The sequence below is a fragment of the Nomascus leucogenys genome, chromosome 8 (assembly GCF_006542625.1).
Source record: "Nomascus leucogenys isolate Asia chromosome 8, Asia_NLE_v1, whole genome shotgun sequence".
Taxonomy (NCBI): Eukaryota; Metazoa; Chordata; class Mammalia; order Primates; family Hylobatidae; genus Nomascus; species Nomascus leucogenys.
Window position 1 is genome coordinate 79,662,919 of NC_044388.1, and position 16,792 is coordinate 79,679,710.

General features: G+C 41.6%; 1 protein-coding gene and 1 pseudogene across 1 annotated transcript in view; both read right to left on the reverse strand.

Moving 5' to 3' along the window:
* LOC100602175 (phospholipid-transporting ATPase FetA-like) overlaps positions 1-16,792 on the reverse strand; it is an 84,863-nt gene that overhangs the window by 44,995 nt on the left and 23,076 nt on the right. Inside the window, 1 exon segment of the mRNA XM_030818384.1 lies at positions 15,263-15,351. Within this exon segment, the coding sequence (XP_030674244.1) occupies positions 15,263-15,351 (89 nt within the window).
* On the reverse strand, positions 14,462-15,072 carry LOC101176040 (annotated as a pseudogene).

Here is a 16,792-nt window from a genome sequence, read left to right on the forward strand (position 1 = left end):
TCTAAATGGTAAAGATCTTATTTTAAAACACAATCAAAACCAGTATCACTTAAAAATTAACACTAAACGCTTAATATCATTCAGTATCAAAAACTGGTATTTGAGAGTTGAGTGAGGGGCCAGGGAACAACAAAACAAAGGAGAATTGGGATAAAACACATAAAATCTGCTTTTATTCCTAGCCCAATCCAGATTCACACTGAGTAGCTTAGCTCTTTGTGATGAGGGTTTCTCTCATCTCATGGCAAGAGGGCCATGCAATCTTTCCTTCTCAATCTTATACCCACTTCTTATCTTTCTCTTCAATTAATCATGTGAAAACAAAGCTATTCTCATGGTTCAGATAAAGCCTCAGTGAATTATTGATCTGAGTTTGAGTTCTACTGCTCAAACTAAGCCACCAGAAAGGAAGACCACTTCTTATCAGCCCAAGCCCCAGAAAGCAGGGCTTCCCCAGCAGCCTGAATCCTGAAGGTGTAGGGCACAGTGTTTTCTTTCTTCATTGCTAGAGCTTTTCCTGCCATCATGAGGCCTTCAAAGCCCTTGCAGATATTCTACATTTCTTTTTATTGTGATAGGGTTTTTTGGTACTTGGTCTTTAAAGCTTCACTTTACTTCCTTTCTAAAAGGAGAAAGAAACAAGACATCATTAGTTTGTTTGGTTATTGCTACAGACCCTAGAGATTACTTAATACCAGAGCTAGTCAGACCAAAGAAGCACAGACAGCCTCCCATTTAGCAAAAAGTGGCTTCAATAAAGAGTGAAATAAATAATTTTGTCACTCTTGACAAAACTGACCTACAATCAAGGCCACTGGTCTCATAAAGGTGCTCCCTGGCCTCATAGGCAGCCTGTCAAAAGAAAGCACTCCTTGGGCCTTTGGCCCTTCACATCTGTGCTTTACATTGTGCCTTACTCCGAAGGAGATCCTGGATCTCTGGCACCATTTCAATTTCATGCACTTTGCTCATTTGTCTCACAAATACACTCCTAGTTAACAGATCATGATTTAGAAGGCATTGTCACTGGGAGTTCTGGTCACTGGGGAGAGAGAAGGGATCTAACCCCCAGCTCAGCTGTGGGCTCATCAGGAAGGAGCTTTGCTAAACGTGCATCCTGTGTCTGCCAGATTTTCTTCTAAGAGGCATTTCCAAAAAATGGGGGAAAATGAAGTGTTTAAATCAGGAAGGATTTCTGGTTCAGGTTACTTCAAGAAATGGAAGTGTTTTACATATGACTACATTGACAATGTCCTGGCACAAATACCACAGAAACAAAACTGCTGAGCTGATAAGAACCTAGCTCATTCAAGAACAATTCTTCATTTAATAATTCAATAGAGATTTACTGAGCACTACTTTGTGCAAGGCACTTCCAAAAATATGAAGATGAATATAGTGTAATTTCTACTGTAGAGGCTCATAATCTGGTGGCTAAGACGTTCATTCATTTTTTTCACTCACTCAACAAATAATAATGAAGCTCCCATTATATGTCAAGGATTGTTCCAGGGACTTAGGGACACAGTGGTGAAAAAAGACAACATCCTTGTGGAGAGAGGTAGACAACAAACAAGAAATGAAAAAAATACCATTTAGTGATAAATGCTGTGAGGAAAATAAAACAGGTTAATAGAATAGAGGGTCTTGATGGGGGTGTTAGAGACGTTTTTTCTGAAAAGGTAGCATTAAATTATGAAAAAGAAGCAAGCCATGCAAAGACTTGGGGGCAGACATTGCCACCAAGGGTAAAGGTCCTAGGGTAGGAACAAGTTTGCTCTCTTACTTGACTTGTAGTTTTCCTGGGTACAGATTTCTAGGTCAAAATATTTTTCACTAAGAACTTTGAAGGTATGACCCTACTGGTTTCTAGGACCCAATGGTGCTTTTGAGAAATCCGATACCAATCTAATTCTCATTTTTGTTAATATCTTATTTTTATCTGTATGAGAATTTTAAAGGGATTTCTCTTCTCTGAAACTAAACCTTTCTAGTTTGATCCTCTGTTTAAAAACAAATTATTTCTCTAATATTTTCTATCTCTGTGTCTTTTTGTTTATGGTCCAGGAGAGATTTTAATCCTTTAATGGGTTTTTAAAAAATATTAGCAATCTCATTTTTGATTTCCCAAATTCTATTTTGTTGTTGTTTTTAGATATTTTTCTTCTTTCCCCCTTTTAAAGCAACCTATTCTTATTTTATATATGTAATTGTTTCTTTTCTCTGAGAATAGTCATAAAAATGTTTTAAAGTTCTTTTCTTTTCTCTTCCCTGAAATATAATTTGTTTATTCTAGGTTCAGGTTTTTTTTTTTAAGATGGAATATTGCTATGTTGCCCAGGGTAGAGTGCAGTGGCTGTTCTCAGGTGCAGTAATGGTGCACTATAGCCTTGAACTCATGGGCTCAAGTGATCCTCTTGCCTCAGCCTCCTAAGTAGCTAGGAACCACACCCAGCTTCCAGAGTCAGTTACTCTATTTGTTCATCCTCATCCACCTTTTTATGCTACTTGTTTCCCTCTAGTCCACTTAAAAATATAAGTAAAATAACAGTTTGATTATTATAGGTTGCTGGAATAGATTTCATTTCTTTTGGTTAATTTTGTTTTCCTAACAGACCACTCCCTTGAATGGGAAACCATGAGTTCTGTGTAGGTAGAACGAATACGTTGTTAAACAAATTTCACCCTAGGCTGTACAAGAAACTTGCAGGCAAACTCAAGCCCCCCAAATTTAAAATTAAGTGGGTTTTATTCTAAGTGCTGACACTCACATTTACAAGCCTTAGTTCTCTGCAGGTAGGTTGTTAAATTTCTTTCAAAAGCAGTTCTTTTGTTTGGGACTGGTTATTAATCCTTTGTCAGATGGACAGTTTGCAGATATTTTCTCCCATTCTGTGGGTTGTCTCTTCACTTTGCTAATTGTTTATTTTGCTGTGCAGAAGATTTTAAACTTAATGTGATCCCATTTTGTCAATTTTTGCTTTGGTTGCCTGTGTGCTGGGATTATAAGGAGCTCAAATAACTCTATAGGAAAAAACCTAATAGTCCAATTTAACAATGGACAAAAGATCTGAATAGATACTTCTCAAAAGAAGACATACAGATGGCAAACAGGCATATGACAAGGTGCTCAACATCACTGATCATCAGAGAAATGCAAATCAAAACTACAATGAAGCCGGGCGTGGTGGCTGATTTCTTATTGCTCAACGTCCTTTTCTTTCTAGTTGAAGGACTCTCTTCAGCATTTTCTTGTAGGACAAGTGTGATGTTAATGAAACTGCTCAACTTTTGTTTGTCTGGAAAAGTCTTTCTTTTTCCTTCATGTTTGAAAGATATTTTCACTAGATATACTAGTCTAGGTAAAGTTTTTCCCCTTCAGCATTTTAAATATTTCATGCCACTCTCTCCTGTTAGATATGAGTTCCAAATTTCTTTTCAGAGAATTAATATGTCAGCATATTCAGTTATTTGCCTTCTATTTTTAAACTTAACTTCCTCGTAAAGCAACCTTTTTCGATTACCTACTCCACCCTAACTCATTCCAATTACCTGCTACCTGTTCTGCCCTGACTCCCGCCAAAGCACTCACCCCATCATTCTCTTTAAATTAGCCAGTCGGAATTAGTTTAGCCTGTGTGGTCTAACCCTAGCCAATAGGGGAATGACACAGCAGCAGGGACCAGGTGCACCAGGGATAAGAACCCCTTCCCCTCCCTTGTCCAAGTGTGCATTCACCATTGTTCCATCTGTAAGGGCACACCCTTCTATATAGAAGTAACTTGCCTTGCTGAGAATTACAAAGAAAATTTTACATTCGAGTGCTATTTCTTTTGTGGCACCGAAACTTTATATATAACAATTTGGGGGGCTCGTCTGGGATTACATTCCCCTCCAGGACTGTCTCTGGTTCTCTCTTGTGAGGAGGTGCACCCTGCCCTATTGTGGCGGCCTCAGGGGTGAGAAATCAAGACCCACCCAGTGTGAGGAATAACCTGAGCTCTTAACAACACGGGGGGTTGGGGAGAGGGGGTACTGGCCAGCAACCTAGCTTAAAGGATCCTCACATACTGCGGCGATGACTCTGCACAGACCAAGGAAGGAGATGCCATAGAAGCCCGTAAAGTACTTCCTTGGTGGTCAAATTCTGGAGGGCTAAATGTGTGTGCGCGTGAATGATCACCAACAACCCTGCTTGTGGTGTTGTTAGTGTGGATGGTGACAAATCCTACTGCTGGATGGAGTGAGTGGGTCCTCTCTGAGGTTCCACAGCTACCTCATATGGCTTAGGGCAGATCCTGCCGTAGGATTTATACTGGCATGCCAACACTAAGAAGGGCCTGATTCTACCTTGGGGGAGCGGCCAGAGAGGGCAGCACGAGTAGGAAGTGTGCAAAGGACCTTCAGAGGGGGAAAAGGGGAGAAACAAGTCAACCTTCCAGGACAGGCAAGACACCCCTGGTTTGAGGGGTTGAGGCTTCCAGGACAGGCAAGACACCCCTAGTTTGAGGGGTTGAGCCTTCCAGGGCAAGCAAGGCAAGATGCCCCCTGGTTTGAGGGGTTGAGTCTTCCAGGACAGGCAAGACACCCCCTGGCTTGGGGAGTTGAGCCTTCCAGGACAGGCAAGGCGAGACACCCCGCGGTTTGAGGGGTTGAGCCTTCCGGGACAGGCAAGGTGAGACATCTCTGGTGTTGAGGGGTTGAGCCTTCTGCTAATTTCAAGGGTTGAACCTGACACAACCCCCCCACCGCCCTTTCCTTTCTTCTTGGGGGAAGAGAGAGTAGCTCCACTCCGGCAGGTCCCTACCCTAGGGGAAGAGAGAGAGAGAAAGAGAGAGACAGACAGACAGAGAGGAGAGTGAGATAGAGACAGAGAGGAGAGAGGGAAAGAGAGGCAGAGAGAGAGAGAGAGAGAGGGAAAGAGGCGGTGGTGGGGGGAAAGAGAGGCAGAGAGAGACAGAAGGGAAAGAGAGGCAGAGAGAGACAGAGAGGGGAAAGAGGCAGAGAGAGAGGGGAAAGAGAGGTGTGTGGGGGGGGGAAGAGGCAGAGAGACAGAGGGGAAAGAGGCAGAGAGACAGAGGGGAAAGAGGCAGAGAGACAAGAGGGAGTCAGAGAGAAAGAGAGAAAGTCAAAGAGAAAGAGAAAGATAGAAGTAGTAAAGAAAAATCAGTGTACCCTATTCCTTTAAAAGCCAGGGTAAATTTAAAACCTATAGTTGATAATTGAAGGTCTTCTCTGTGACCCTATAACACTCCAATACCACCTCTTTGTCAGTGTAAACAAGGGTGTAGCCCAAAAGCACTGAGGCCACTGACAACCTGTAGCCTTCCTATCAAAAATCCTTAACCCAGTAACCTGCAGATGGCCCAATCTATAGCGGCAACTGCTTTACTAACAGAAAAAAGTAGAAAAATAACTTTTAGAGGAAACCTCATTGTGAGCACACCTCACCAGTTCAGAACTATCCTAAGTCAAAAAGCAAAAAGGTAGCTTACTAACTAAAAAATCTTAAAGTATGGGGCTATTCTGTTAGAAAAAGATGATTTATCATTAACCACTGAAAATTCCCTTAACCCAGCAGGTTTCCTAACCGGGGATTTAAATCTTAATTACCATACAAAGGTCCGACCAGACCTAGGAGGAACCCCCTTCAGGACAGGACGATAGATGGTTCCTCCCGGTTGATTGAGGGGGAAAAAAAAAACAAACCACAGTGGGTATTCAGTAATTCATAGGGAAACTCTTGTAGAAGCAGAGTTAGGAAAATTTCCTAATAACTGGTCTGCTCAAACCTGCTAGCTGTTTGCACTCAGCCAAGCCTTAACGTACTCACAGAACCAGGAAGGAACCATCTATACCAATTCTAAGTTAATTTAGACTAACCAAGGTCTTATTAACAGCAAAGGATAATTGAAATCCGAAACTTAGAAGGTTTTCGACAAAAGTAAAGTTTGCTAAAAGTTATCAATGTAACATGTATTATCCTAACGTGTAATCTTATGGCCTTAGGCAGTCTAGTCCACAGACATGAAGGAAGTTCGCTTTAGAAAAGAATGGTTATCATCTCTAGGAAAATTTAAAAAGGAAAAAGAAAAAAAGGGGGAGAGAGTTTATGTAAAAAGAATGTTATATGGTAAATTCTTGTCCTAAAATAAATTAACTAATTGTTTAAAAAAAAAAAAAAAAAGGATGTTTGCGACAAGTCAGAAAGTTGAGCCGGGCGTGGTGGCTCACGCCTGTAATCCCAGCACTTTGGGAGGCCGAGGCAGGCGGATCACAAGGTCAGGAGATCGAGACCATCCTGGCTAACATGGTGAAACCCCATCTCTACTAAAAGTACAAAAAATTAGCCGGGCGTGGTGGCGGGCGCCTGTAGTCCCAGCTACTCGGGAGACTGAGGCAGGAGAATGGCGTGAACCCAGGAGGCAGAGCTTGCAGTGAGCGGAGATCGCGCCACTGCACTCCAGCCTGGGTGACAGAGCGAGACTCTGTCTCAAAAAAAAAAAAAAAAAAGAAAGTTGAGGCATGTCGAAGAGCTGATGTCCCCACATTTAAAACAAAAGGTCAATTTCTTAGAAATTATATACTTGGTTTATCTTCCCTCAAAACTAAAAGTCTTTTAGCACAGGTACCACCCCTAGAATTTCCAGTAAACCAGCACCAGCCTGAAGATCACGTTCTCATCAAAAAGTGGAAAGAAGGAAAACTCGAGCCAGCCTAGGAAGGACCCTACCTTGTGCTGCTAACCACCGAGACTGCTGTTCATACAGTGAAAAAGGGATGGACTCATCACACACGAGTCAAAGTGCCACCCCCTCCAGAGTCGTGGGCCACAATCCCAGGGGAAAACCCTACCAAACTAAAGCTAAGAAAAATTTAACTCTTTCATCTATTCCATTACTTTTTCTTCTTTCCTCGCTCTATTGCTGACCATCTAGTTATTAACATAACCAAGTCAATTTCGCCTCAAACTATTACATTTAATGCTTTTGCCTTGTTATACCCTGTGGGGACTTGCCAAGTCAAAGACAGCTCTCTACTTCAGAAAAGTACCTCTGTCCCTCCTGACTCTCCCCAGAATGGGCCTTAGTAAATTGGGACCATTTAATCCAGGGAGATTTTGATAAAGACCCTGGTGTCAACCATGAGTCTTGCCCCCCGATGTAGAACTTTTATGCCGTAGTTGGTCCAATGTTCTGTGGACCACTAAAGAGCAAGGATAGACTGCCCCAACCGGTTTTTATAATTTCCTAAAACCATACATTCATTTTACTAAAGGGACAGCCCCGCTAACTGTCAGCTAAACCAGTGCAACCCTATACAGGCTATTATTTCAAGCCCCCAAAGTTCTCCCCTTTTCTAAGCCGGTTCCCTTGTTTAAGCCAGTTTTATGTTATGGGGGCTGAGGTTTCAGGGACAGACCCTACTGGATTCTTTAAAATACATTTCCTTGATCCCCCGCCGCCTACACCTGTCTCTAAGCCTTTTTCCAAAACCTCTCACAACGGAACCATTGATCCTCCTCCATCTAGTGACAAAGCCAAGATAGTGATGGTAGAAGTTAAAGACTTAAAACAAACTTTGGCAATTGAGACAGGATACCAAGGATGTAAATGCCTGTTTGAAATGGATCAAATATTCTGTCCGCACGTTAAACAAAAGCAATTGTTAGGCTTGTGTGCACGGCAGGCCAGAGGCCCAGATTGTCCCCTTTCCACTAGGGTGGTCCTCCAGTTAACCAGGCGTGGGCTGCATGGTAGCTCTTTTCCAAGATTCTACAGCCTGGGGTAACAAGTCATGCTAAGCTCTCACTCTGCTATATCCCAAACTCTGGCACCCTGAGGGTCAGCCCCCGAGGGCCATCCAGTTTCCATCTCCTAACACTAAGTTCCCTTCGTGTCTCTCACGACAGGGAGGAAACTTAGCGTTCCTTGGAGACCTGAAGGGAAGCAGTGAGCTTAAGAATTTTCAAGAGCTTATCAATCAGTCAGCCCTTGTTCATCCCCAAGCGGATGTGTGGTGGTATTGTGGTGGACCTTTACTGGACACTTTGCCAAATAACTGGAGTGGTACTTGTGCTTTAGTCCAATTGGCTATCCCTTTCACCCTGGCATTTTATCAACTAGAGAAAGGAAAAATAAGACATTGTAAAGCGAGAGAAGCCCATTATAGGTTTTTCAACTCTCATGTCTATTTAGACACAATTAAAGTCCCACAGGGAATACCAGATCAATTTAAAGCCCAAAATCAAATAGCTGCAGGATTTGAGTCAATATTTCGGTGGGTGACAATTAATAAAATGTAGATTGGATAAACTACATCTATTACAATCAACAGCGATTTATTAACTACACTAGAGATGCTGTTAAAGGAATAGCTGAGCAATTAGGGGCTACTAGCCAGATGACTTGGGAAAATAGGATAGCCTTAGACATGATATTAGCAGAAAGAGGAGGAGTTTGCGTCATGATTAAAACTCAACGTTACACCTTCATCCCAAACACCACCACCCGTAGTAAAAGTATAACAAAAGCAATGCAAGGTCTGACTGCTTTATCCAATGAGTTAGCCAGCAACTCAGGGATAAATGATCCCTTTACAGGATGGCTAAAAAAAAGTCCAGTAAATGGAAGGGAATAATAGCCTCAATTCTTACTTCCCTCACAGCCGTAATAGGTGTATTTATTCTTGTCAGGTGCTGTGTCATACCATGCATCCGTAAGTAGATGCAGAGGCTCATAAAAATGGCATTTACTAAAACCTCCCTTAACTATCCTCCACCTTATCCAGAGAAGCTTCTTCTTTTAGAAAATCAAGCAAAACAACTAAGCCAAGACATGTTAAAAAAAAGTTTGAAAAGAAAGCTGTAAGGAAATACAAGGGGAGGGATTATAAGAAATGAGTTCTAAATTTCTTTTCAAAGAATTAATATGTCCGTATGTTCAATTCTTCTACTTTTAAACTTCATCGTTAAGCAACCTTTTTTGATTATATACTCCACCCTGACTCATTCCAATTACCTACTCCACCCTGACTCATTCTGATCACCTGCTCCACCCTATATTCCAATCACCTGCACCACCCTAACTCATTCCAATTACCTGCTACCTGTTCTGCCCTGACTCCCGCCAAAGCACTCACCCCATCATTCTCTTTAAATTAGCCAATCGGAATTAGTTTAGCCTGTGCGGTCTAACCCTAGCCAATAGGGGAACAACACAGCAGCAGGGGCCACGTGAGCCAGGGATAAGAACCCCTTCCCCTCCCTTGTCCAAGTGTGCATTCACCATTGTTCCATCTGTAAGGGCACACCCTTCTATATAGAAGTAACTTGCCTTGCTGAGAATTAAAAAGAAAATTTTATATTCAAGTGCTATTTCTTTGTGGTACCGCAACTTTATATATAACACTCCTGACCTGTAATGTTTCCACTCAAAAGTCAGCTGCCAGAAGTATTGGAGCTCCATTGTATGTTATCTGTTTCTTTTCTCTTGCTGCTTTTAAAATCCTTTGTTTATCCTTGACCTTTGGGAGTTTGATTATTAAATGCCTGAGGTAGTCTTTTTTGGGTTAAATTTTCTTGGTGTTCTAAACCTTCTTATATTCGGATATTAATATCTTCTTCTATGTTTGGGAAGTTCCCTGTTATCCCTTTGAATAAACTTTCTACTCATATCTCTTTCTGTATCTCCTGTTTAAGGGCAATAACTCTTAGATTTGACTTTTTTTTTTTTTTTTTTTGAGATGCAGTCTTGCTCTGCCACCCAGGCTGGAGTGCAGTGGTGCGATCTCGGCTCACTGCAAACTCCACCTTCCAGGTTCACGCCATTCTCCTGCCTCAGCCTCCCAAATAGCTGGGACTACAAGCGCCCGCCACCAAACCCAGCTAATTTTTTGTATTTTTAGTAGAGATGGGGTTTCACCGTGTTAGCCAGGATGGTCTCGAGCTCTTGACCTCGTGATCTGCCCACCTCAGCCTCCCAAAGTGCTGGGATTACAAGCGTGAACCACTGCACCTGGCCAGATTTGCCCTTTTAAGGTTATTATCTAGACCTTGTAAGACTGCTTCATTTTTTTTTCTTTTGTCTTCTCTGTGTATCTTCAAATAGCCTGTCTTCAAGCTCACTAATTCTTTCTTCTGCTTGATCAATTCTGCTATTAAAATACTCTGATACATTCTTCAATATGTCAATTGTATTTTTCAACTCTAGAATTTCTGTTTAATTCTTTTTAACTATTTCAACCTCTTTGTTAAATTTATGTGATATAATTCTGAATTCCTTCTTTGTGTTATCTTGAATTTCTTTGCGTTTCCTCAAAACAGCTATTTTGAATTATCTGTCTGAAAGGTGACATATCTCAGTTTCTCCACGATTGGTCCCTGGTGCCTTATTTAGTTTGTTTGGTGAGGTCATGTTTTCCTGAATGGTCTTGATGCTTGTGGATGTTTGTTGGTGTCTGGGCATTGAAGAGTTAGATATTAATTGTTTGTATAGTCTTTGCAGTCTGGGCTTCTTTTTACCCATCTTTCTTGGGAAGGCTTTACAGATATGTGAAAGGACTTGGGTGTTGTGATCTAAGCCATATCTGCATTAGAGGGCACCCAAAGCCCAGTAATGCTGCAGTTCTTGCAGACTCATAGAAGTATCACCTTGGTGGTCTTGAATAAATCTGGAAGAATTCTCTGGATTACCAGGCAGAAACTCTTGTTCTCTTTCCTTTCTCCCTAACAGATTTAGTCTATCTCTGTGCCAGGCCATCTAGAGCTGGGTGTGGGGTGACACAAGCAACTCTGAGGCAACCACCACTGGGACTGTGCTGAGTCAGACCTAAAGTCAGCACAGCACTGGGTCTCATCCAAGGCCTGCTGTGACCACTACCTGGCAACTGCCTATGTTCACTTCAAGCCCCAGGGTTCCACAAGCAGCAGATGGTGAAGCCAGCCAGGCTTATGTCCTTTCCTTTAGTGCGGCAAATTTCCTCAGCCCCCGGGGTGTCCAGAGATGCAACCTGGGAGCCAGGGACTGAAGTCAAAAACCTTAGAAGTCTACCTGGTACCGTATTCTACTACGGCTGAGCTGACCCTTAAACCATAAGACAAAGTCCTTCCCACTCTTCCCTCCCATTTCCACAGGCAAAGGAGCCAGTCCCCATGGCCACCATCAAAGACCTATGGAGGGTACTGCCAGGCTACCACCAATGTTCACTTAAGGCCCAAGGGCTTAGTTAGCTTGTGTTGAATACTGTCAGTCCTGGGACTCACCCTTCAGGGAAGTGGGCTCCCCTCTGGCTCAAGGCAGGTCCAGAAATGCCATCCAAGAGCCAAGGCTGGAATCAGGGGCACCAAGGACCCACATGGTGTTCTACCCCACTGTGGCTGAGCTGGTACCTAAGCTGTAAGACAAAGTCCTTTTTACCTTTCCCTCTGCTTTTCTCAAGCAGAAGTCTCTCACCATAGCCACCATGGCTGGGAATGTGCTGGGTCTCACCTGAAGCCAGCACGTCTAGATGCTGCCACTCTACAGTCTCACCCAAGGCTCACAATGTACTACCTGGGTATCGCTGCTGGTTCTTTAGGGCCCAAGGGCTCTTTAGTCAGCAGGTGATGAACCTGCCAGGACTGGGTCCTTCCCTTGAAGGCAGCAGGTTCCCTTCTGGTCCAGGGTGTATCTAGATATGCTGTCCGGGAGCTAGGGCCTAGAATGGGGGCCTCGTGACTCTGTCCACTGCCCTGTGGTACTGTGGCTGACCTGGTCTCCAATTTGCAAGACAAAGGCCTCTTTACTCTTCCGTCTCCTCATGCAGAAGAAAGGAGTCACTTTTGTTACTGCAAGCTGTGCTGCCTGGGGTTGTGGGAGGGGTAGCATTAGCACTCCCTTCTCTGCTCTGGCTGGTGTTTCACTAGGTTGTGTGCACCCACCCCGCCCCCCCATGTCCACTGGCTCTGAGCTCAGTACAGCACTAGAGCTTGCCTAGGAATGGTAATCTTTGTGGCCTAGACTGCTTTCAAGCTTATTTAGGACCCCAGAGCACTTCAGCCCAAGGTGGTGAGGCTTGACGAAACTGAAGTTCTGACTGCTGGGATGGGCGATTCCCTTCTGGCTAGGGTTGGTCTAAATGCTCCCTCTATGGGTGGGTGTCAGCGGAGTTCAGCTTGGTTTTGCTTTCCACCATGACAGAACAGCACTGAGTTCAATGCAGGGTTCCACAACTGCTGTGCTCTCCCTCCCCAAAGCTTACAAGTTCTCTGCACCATGCACAGCCACCAGGAGATGGGGGAATGGTGGCATCAGCAATTTAAGATTGTTTTCAATGCTTCTTTTGGTGATATGACGTTAAAACCAGGTATTGTGATTGTTCAACTCATTATTGTTTCTTATGAAGGTACTTTTATATGTGGATAGTTGTGAAATTTGGTGTTTCTGTGGGAGTGTTTGGGGGGGGTGATTAATAAAGACTTCTATTCAGCCATCTTGTTCCACCTGTTTTTGTGTTTTGTTGTTGTTTTTTATAGAGATGGGGTCTCACTGTTTCCCAGGCTGCTCTCAAACTTCCGGGCTTGAACAATCCTCTTGCCTCGGCCTCCCAACCTGCTGGGATTACAGGTGTGTGCCATCACACCCATTTGAAGACATCCTGTTTTGAACACAAGCCTAGGCTAAATGACCTAGCTTACTGTGTAATGATATATGTTGCTAATGTTGTCAAAAGCATATTTGCCCATGTTACCTTCCTGAATTCTTGACCATGATTGTCTTCCTCATTAAGAAACTAGGAAATGGAACTTTGATCAACTGCTGAAAACTACTTACTCCATAGTAGAAAGAGAAGTATAAAGAATGAATACTAGTTTCTGAGCTGAACGAACCTTCCTAATTTTCTAAAACCCCTTTTGCCAGATCCAAGGATTTTGAAAAGGATCTGGGATGTTTCCCATAATAAAGAAAAAAGGCAGTTTATAATTCAAATATTAATGATAACAGTGTACAAAGAAAAGGTATTTTTTGAGTTTTCAGAATCTAAATAATAGAGTAAAAATAAAAATGAAAAGTTATGAGATCAAGCGTAGGCATTACAGGAACTGCTCAGCTATGCAAAGAAGCTGTTTAAGAGAGGAAATTAATCTGTCTATAACTAATAAGAATAAAAGCAGCTTATATCAGATGGCATAGAAATAATTTATTAACTAGTCTTCAATTTAAACATCTATTATCAAAGCTGATTATTATATATTGCAGTGCTTTTCAAATTTCACTTCTTAATAGAACCCCCTTCTATTTTTACAGCTGAAATTTTATAAAATAGATAAACATGAAGCTGTTCTTTTTAAAGCAAGAACTTCAAAATGAGGAGGCTAGAATAAAATCCACTTGATCTCCCCTATTCCCACTGCACCAGACCTTAAGAGTCCTCTAAGAAAAGAGTTTGAAAATCATCAGTTCAAATAAGGTGTTCTATTAGTCTAAGTAAGGTTTTATTAAAGTGGTCATGAGTAAAACTGATTATGAGAAAATAAAAATATGTCTTAATTTCTAAACTGGGTCCTTGATCCATTCTTGTACCACTAATCAAAGCATAATATCTTTTTAAACACTTCGTGACTATTCTTCCTAACAGAGGCTTAAGCTAGACTCTCTTGTAATTTGTCTTTTCTTTTCTGCCTCAGATCTTAATCTCTGGGATCCTAAGACTGCTTGAGACTTTTTTTTTCTGGTTTTCCTTTTTATTTAATCAAAGACTGGTGAATAAACATAAATACAGCACAATTACTTCAGATCATTCTTCATATTGTATGCACACAAACCCATGAACTAATCTGAAAGAAACCTGTAGACGGCAATGAAATGCATACAGCTTTTTCTTCCCTCACTCAAAAAAAAAGTTTAAACACACAAACTTAGAATCTCATCAGCACACACTCTCTTGTGAAAAATGATTCAGACATAAATAGTGGGTGCAAAGAAACTATATGCTAACATATGAATAACCTTTGTTAATGAAAAAACAGAAGCAGCCATAACGATTAAGATAATTCAGTTACAGATAACTAGTTGTGCCCTAAAGGGCATTATCAAAAGAGAAATCGTGCTGCAGAGAAAAGCGATATATACATACACAGTGAGAAAATAAACTGCAAGATTAATGCATGCATATTTAATACTGGAAAAATCACAGTCCACCAAAATTCCTGCACGTTTGTTATAAAAGCCCTCTGCACTCAATTAAAATTAAAATGATCTTAAAAGGGTAATACTTACAAAGTTTAAGTCTTCTCAGCCACAGAAATTGCAATGGAAATAAATGTTCAAAGTTGTTTTCAAAACAAAACCAAAACAAAAATCTATTCTTCCGATGACATGCAAGATACACTGCTCTACATTCCCAATGACTAGGAAAAAAAAAAACCTCAAGTCAATTTTTAGTTTGCAGATGATTAAGAATTTTGTATTCCAGCAGGAGTTCAAATCTTTTGGATCTTTTCACCAACAACTACTGGATTTTCTTTTCTGATTTTCTCAGTGGCATCAGCTTTGTAATTGTAAGAGCAATTGTGTACATCTGAGTAACAGTGTACACCGCAGTAAACATTTCTATACCGGCATTCAAACCCAGTAAGTCCCACTTTCTTCCTACACATGAAACAGTGATTCTTTTTTTGTTTTGGTTTTTCAAGAGACTTGCATTGCTCTTCAGATGGCTGCTGTGCCATGTCTGATACTGAAGCCTGCAGATCTTCTGTTTCAGGTACTGCTTGTCCACAGATGTACTGTCCAAATGAGAAGATGCTACAGATTCTGATAAAGGTGACTGATTTGATACAGGGCTTGGCTGCATAGATGAAGATGTAGAGTCTAATGTTGACTGAGCTTCTGGGACACGGCCATCTGTGCATTGAACTGGTAAAGATTCAGAGGTTGCAGGTAGGCTTATTCTACCATTACTACTATTCAGTCTTTGAAGATGTTCTTTATAGCATACTGAACACATGCCATTTGTACGAGGGTTTCCATAAAATCTGCAGCCAGTGGAACAAAGCATAGGCACTTGGCTGTGATTAGTTTCTTGAGCCATGTTCCTCCATTGCACACCAACAAAACCTCCACAATTTTCTGTTTGCTTCACCTCAGATTAACTTCACTTGAAGCTGTGCTTGAGACTTTCAAACAGCTAAATTCTGAATTGGAAATAACATTTCTCCTGTGAAAGGAAGGGAAGTATGTCTATTTGTAAAGAAACAAAGAAAAAAAAGTATTTAACTTACCCAGAGTACAAGGACATTCATGAAATGGTCTATCTGTGTTCGTTTAAAAGTGGACTTTCCACTATTCTGCATTAATTTGGTATCTGGCCCTAAATAAAACAGGAAGATATCAGATATTAGAATCACTGAATATACTCAGAGGCTTGGAATTTGTTGAACTGTACCTTTATGATAATCTAATCTAACCACTTTCCAATGCTAGAGGATAAAGCCCTAGAGAAAGGCTCACGGTTTTCAGTAACTCAAAAAACGGAAAATTTTTTCTAAGGATAGTTCCAACGACTTCTGTAAAGTACATTCATGCAGATCCCTCTCTTTGTAGCACCTCAGACAGTCTCAACTTTCATAGATGAGTTAAATTAGAAGAGGAGTCGCAAGCTTCTCTCTTATCACCATCTGCTTTATTTAGCTTAGAGAAGGAATTTTTTGATAAAGAGATCCCCACCATCTTTTGAGGAAGCCCACTGCTGGCTCAGGCTATATTGAAAGTTTCTAACTCAGAATGGAAGAAACGAAAAGGCAATGGCAGTGATTTCTTCTGAGGTGGAAGCAGGGGAGCTGAAACTCCTCTGGAGCTGAGAGACAGAGATTCCATGTTTCTTCATGACAGGACAGATGGTAGGCAGAAGTAAGGAGCTTTTAATGGCCAATGGGACTAGAGTTGGAAATTACTAATTCGAGCTACAGCTCCAGAGAAAATGTAAGAGGTTTAGAAGAAACTGTAAGCAGCAATTTCTCTGGCCTTTCACCATCTGAACATTATTCTAACAAGTGTTCTGATAAAGGACAGAAAAAGGAATTTCATCAATGTTTACACCTGGGGAGCTGGGACATCTCTGATATGTGGGCAAACAGTGGGAGTGCAGAGCATAAGCTATGACATTCTTTCCTCTTAAGCATTCCTTGAAGGGCTTCAAGACATGAGAAGTTTGGCTCATAGCCTGGAAGCTACAGGGACCATATCTTCTAAGGGTCCTTAGACTGACCTTACCCCAGGCTTCAGGAAGAAGTTAGAAATCATCATAGAACTTGGACATTATGTAGCAGGAACAGCAACTCAATTCCATACAAGCACCTCAAAATGCTTTTAGGTGGCGTTAGTTCTCTGCTCAGAGCTTCCCAAAGATACTCACTACCATGTAACCAACCTTGGGAAAATTTAACTACATTTGTGCTGGTTGGCAGCCTCACTGTTATTGCTTTCAGGAAAAAAACCTTTTGCTGAAAAATGAGCTTTTATGAGTGGCAATTGTGTGTGAGTAGCTGCTGAAGTACACATAGTGAAGAAAGTAAGTCTAATTTAAGTCTTTTGAGTTTGGGAATTAGGTAGCCTAATCATTGCCACTCTAGATCAAGAACCAATGAAGGAAGTTCCACCAGGGCCTCCCTAGACTCTTAAGCTTCTCCCTAGGGATTTGGTCTCTACTTTTCACAGAAGCAAGGAGTCTAGAAGCCTCATGTCTATGAGTAGATGCTCTAAAAGGGGAGCTCTGGGAATCTGAGTTGAATAATATTCACTGTGGTAAATCT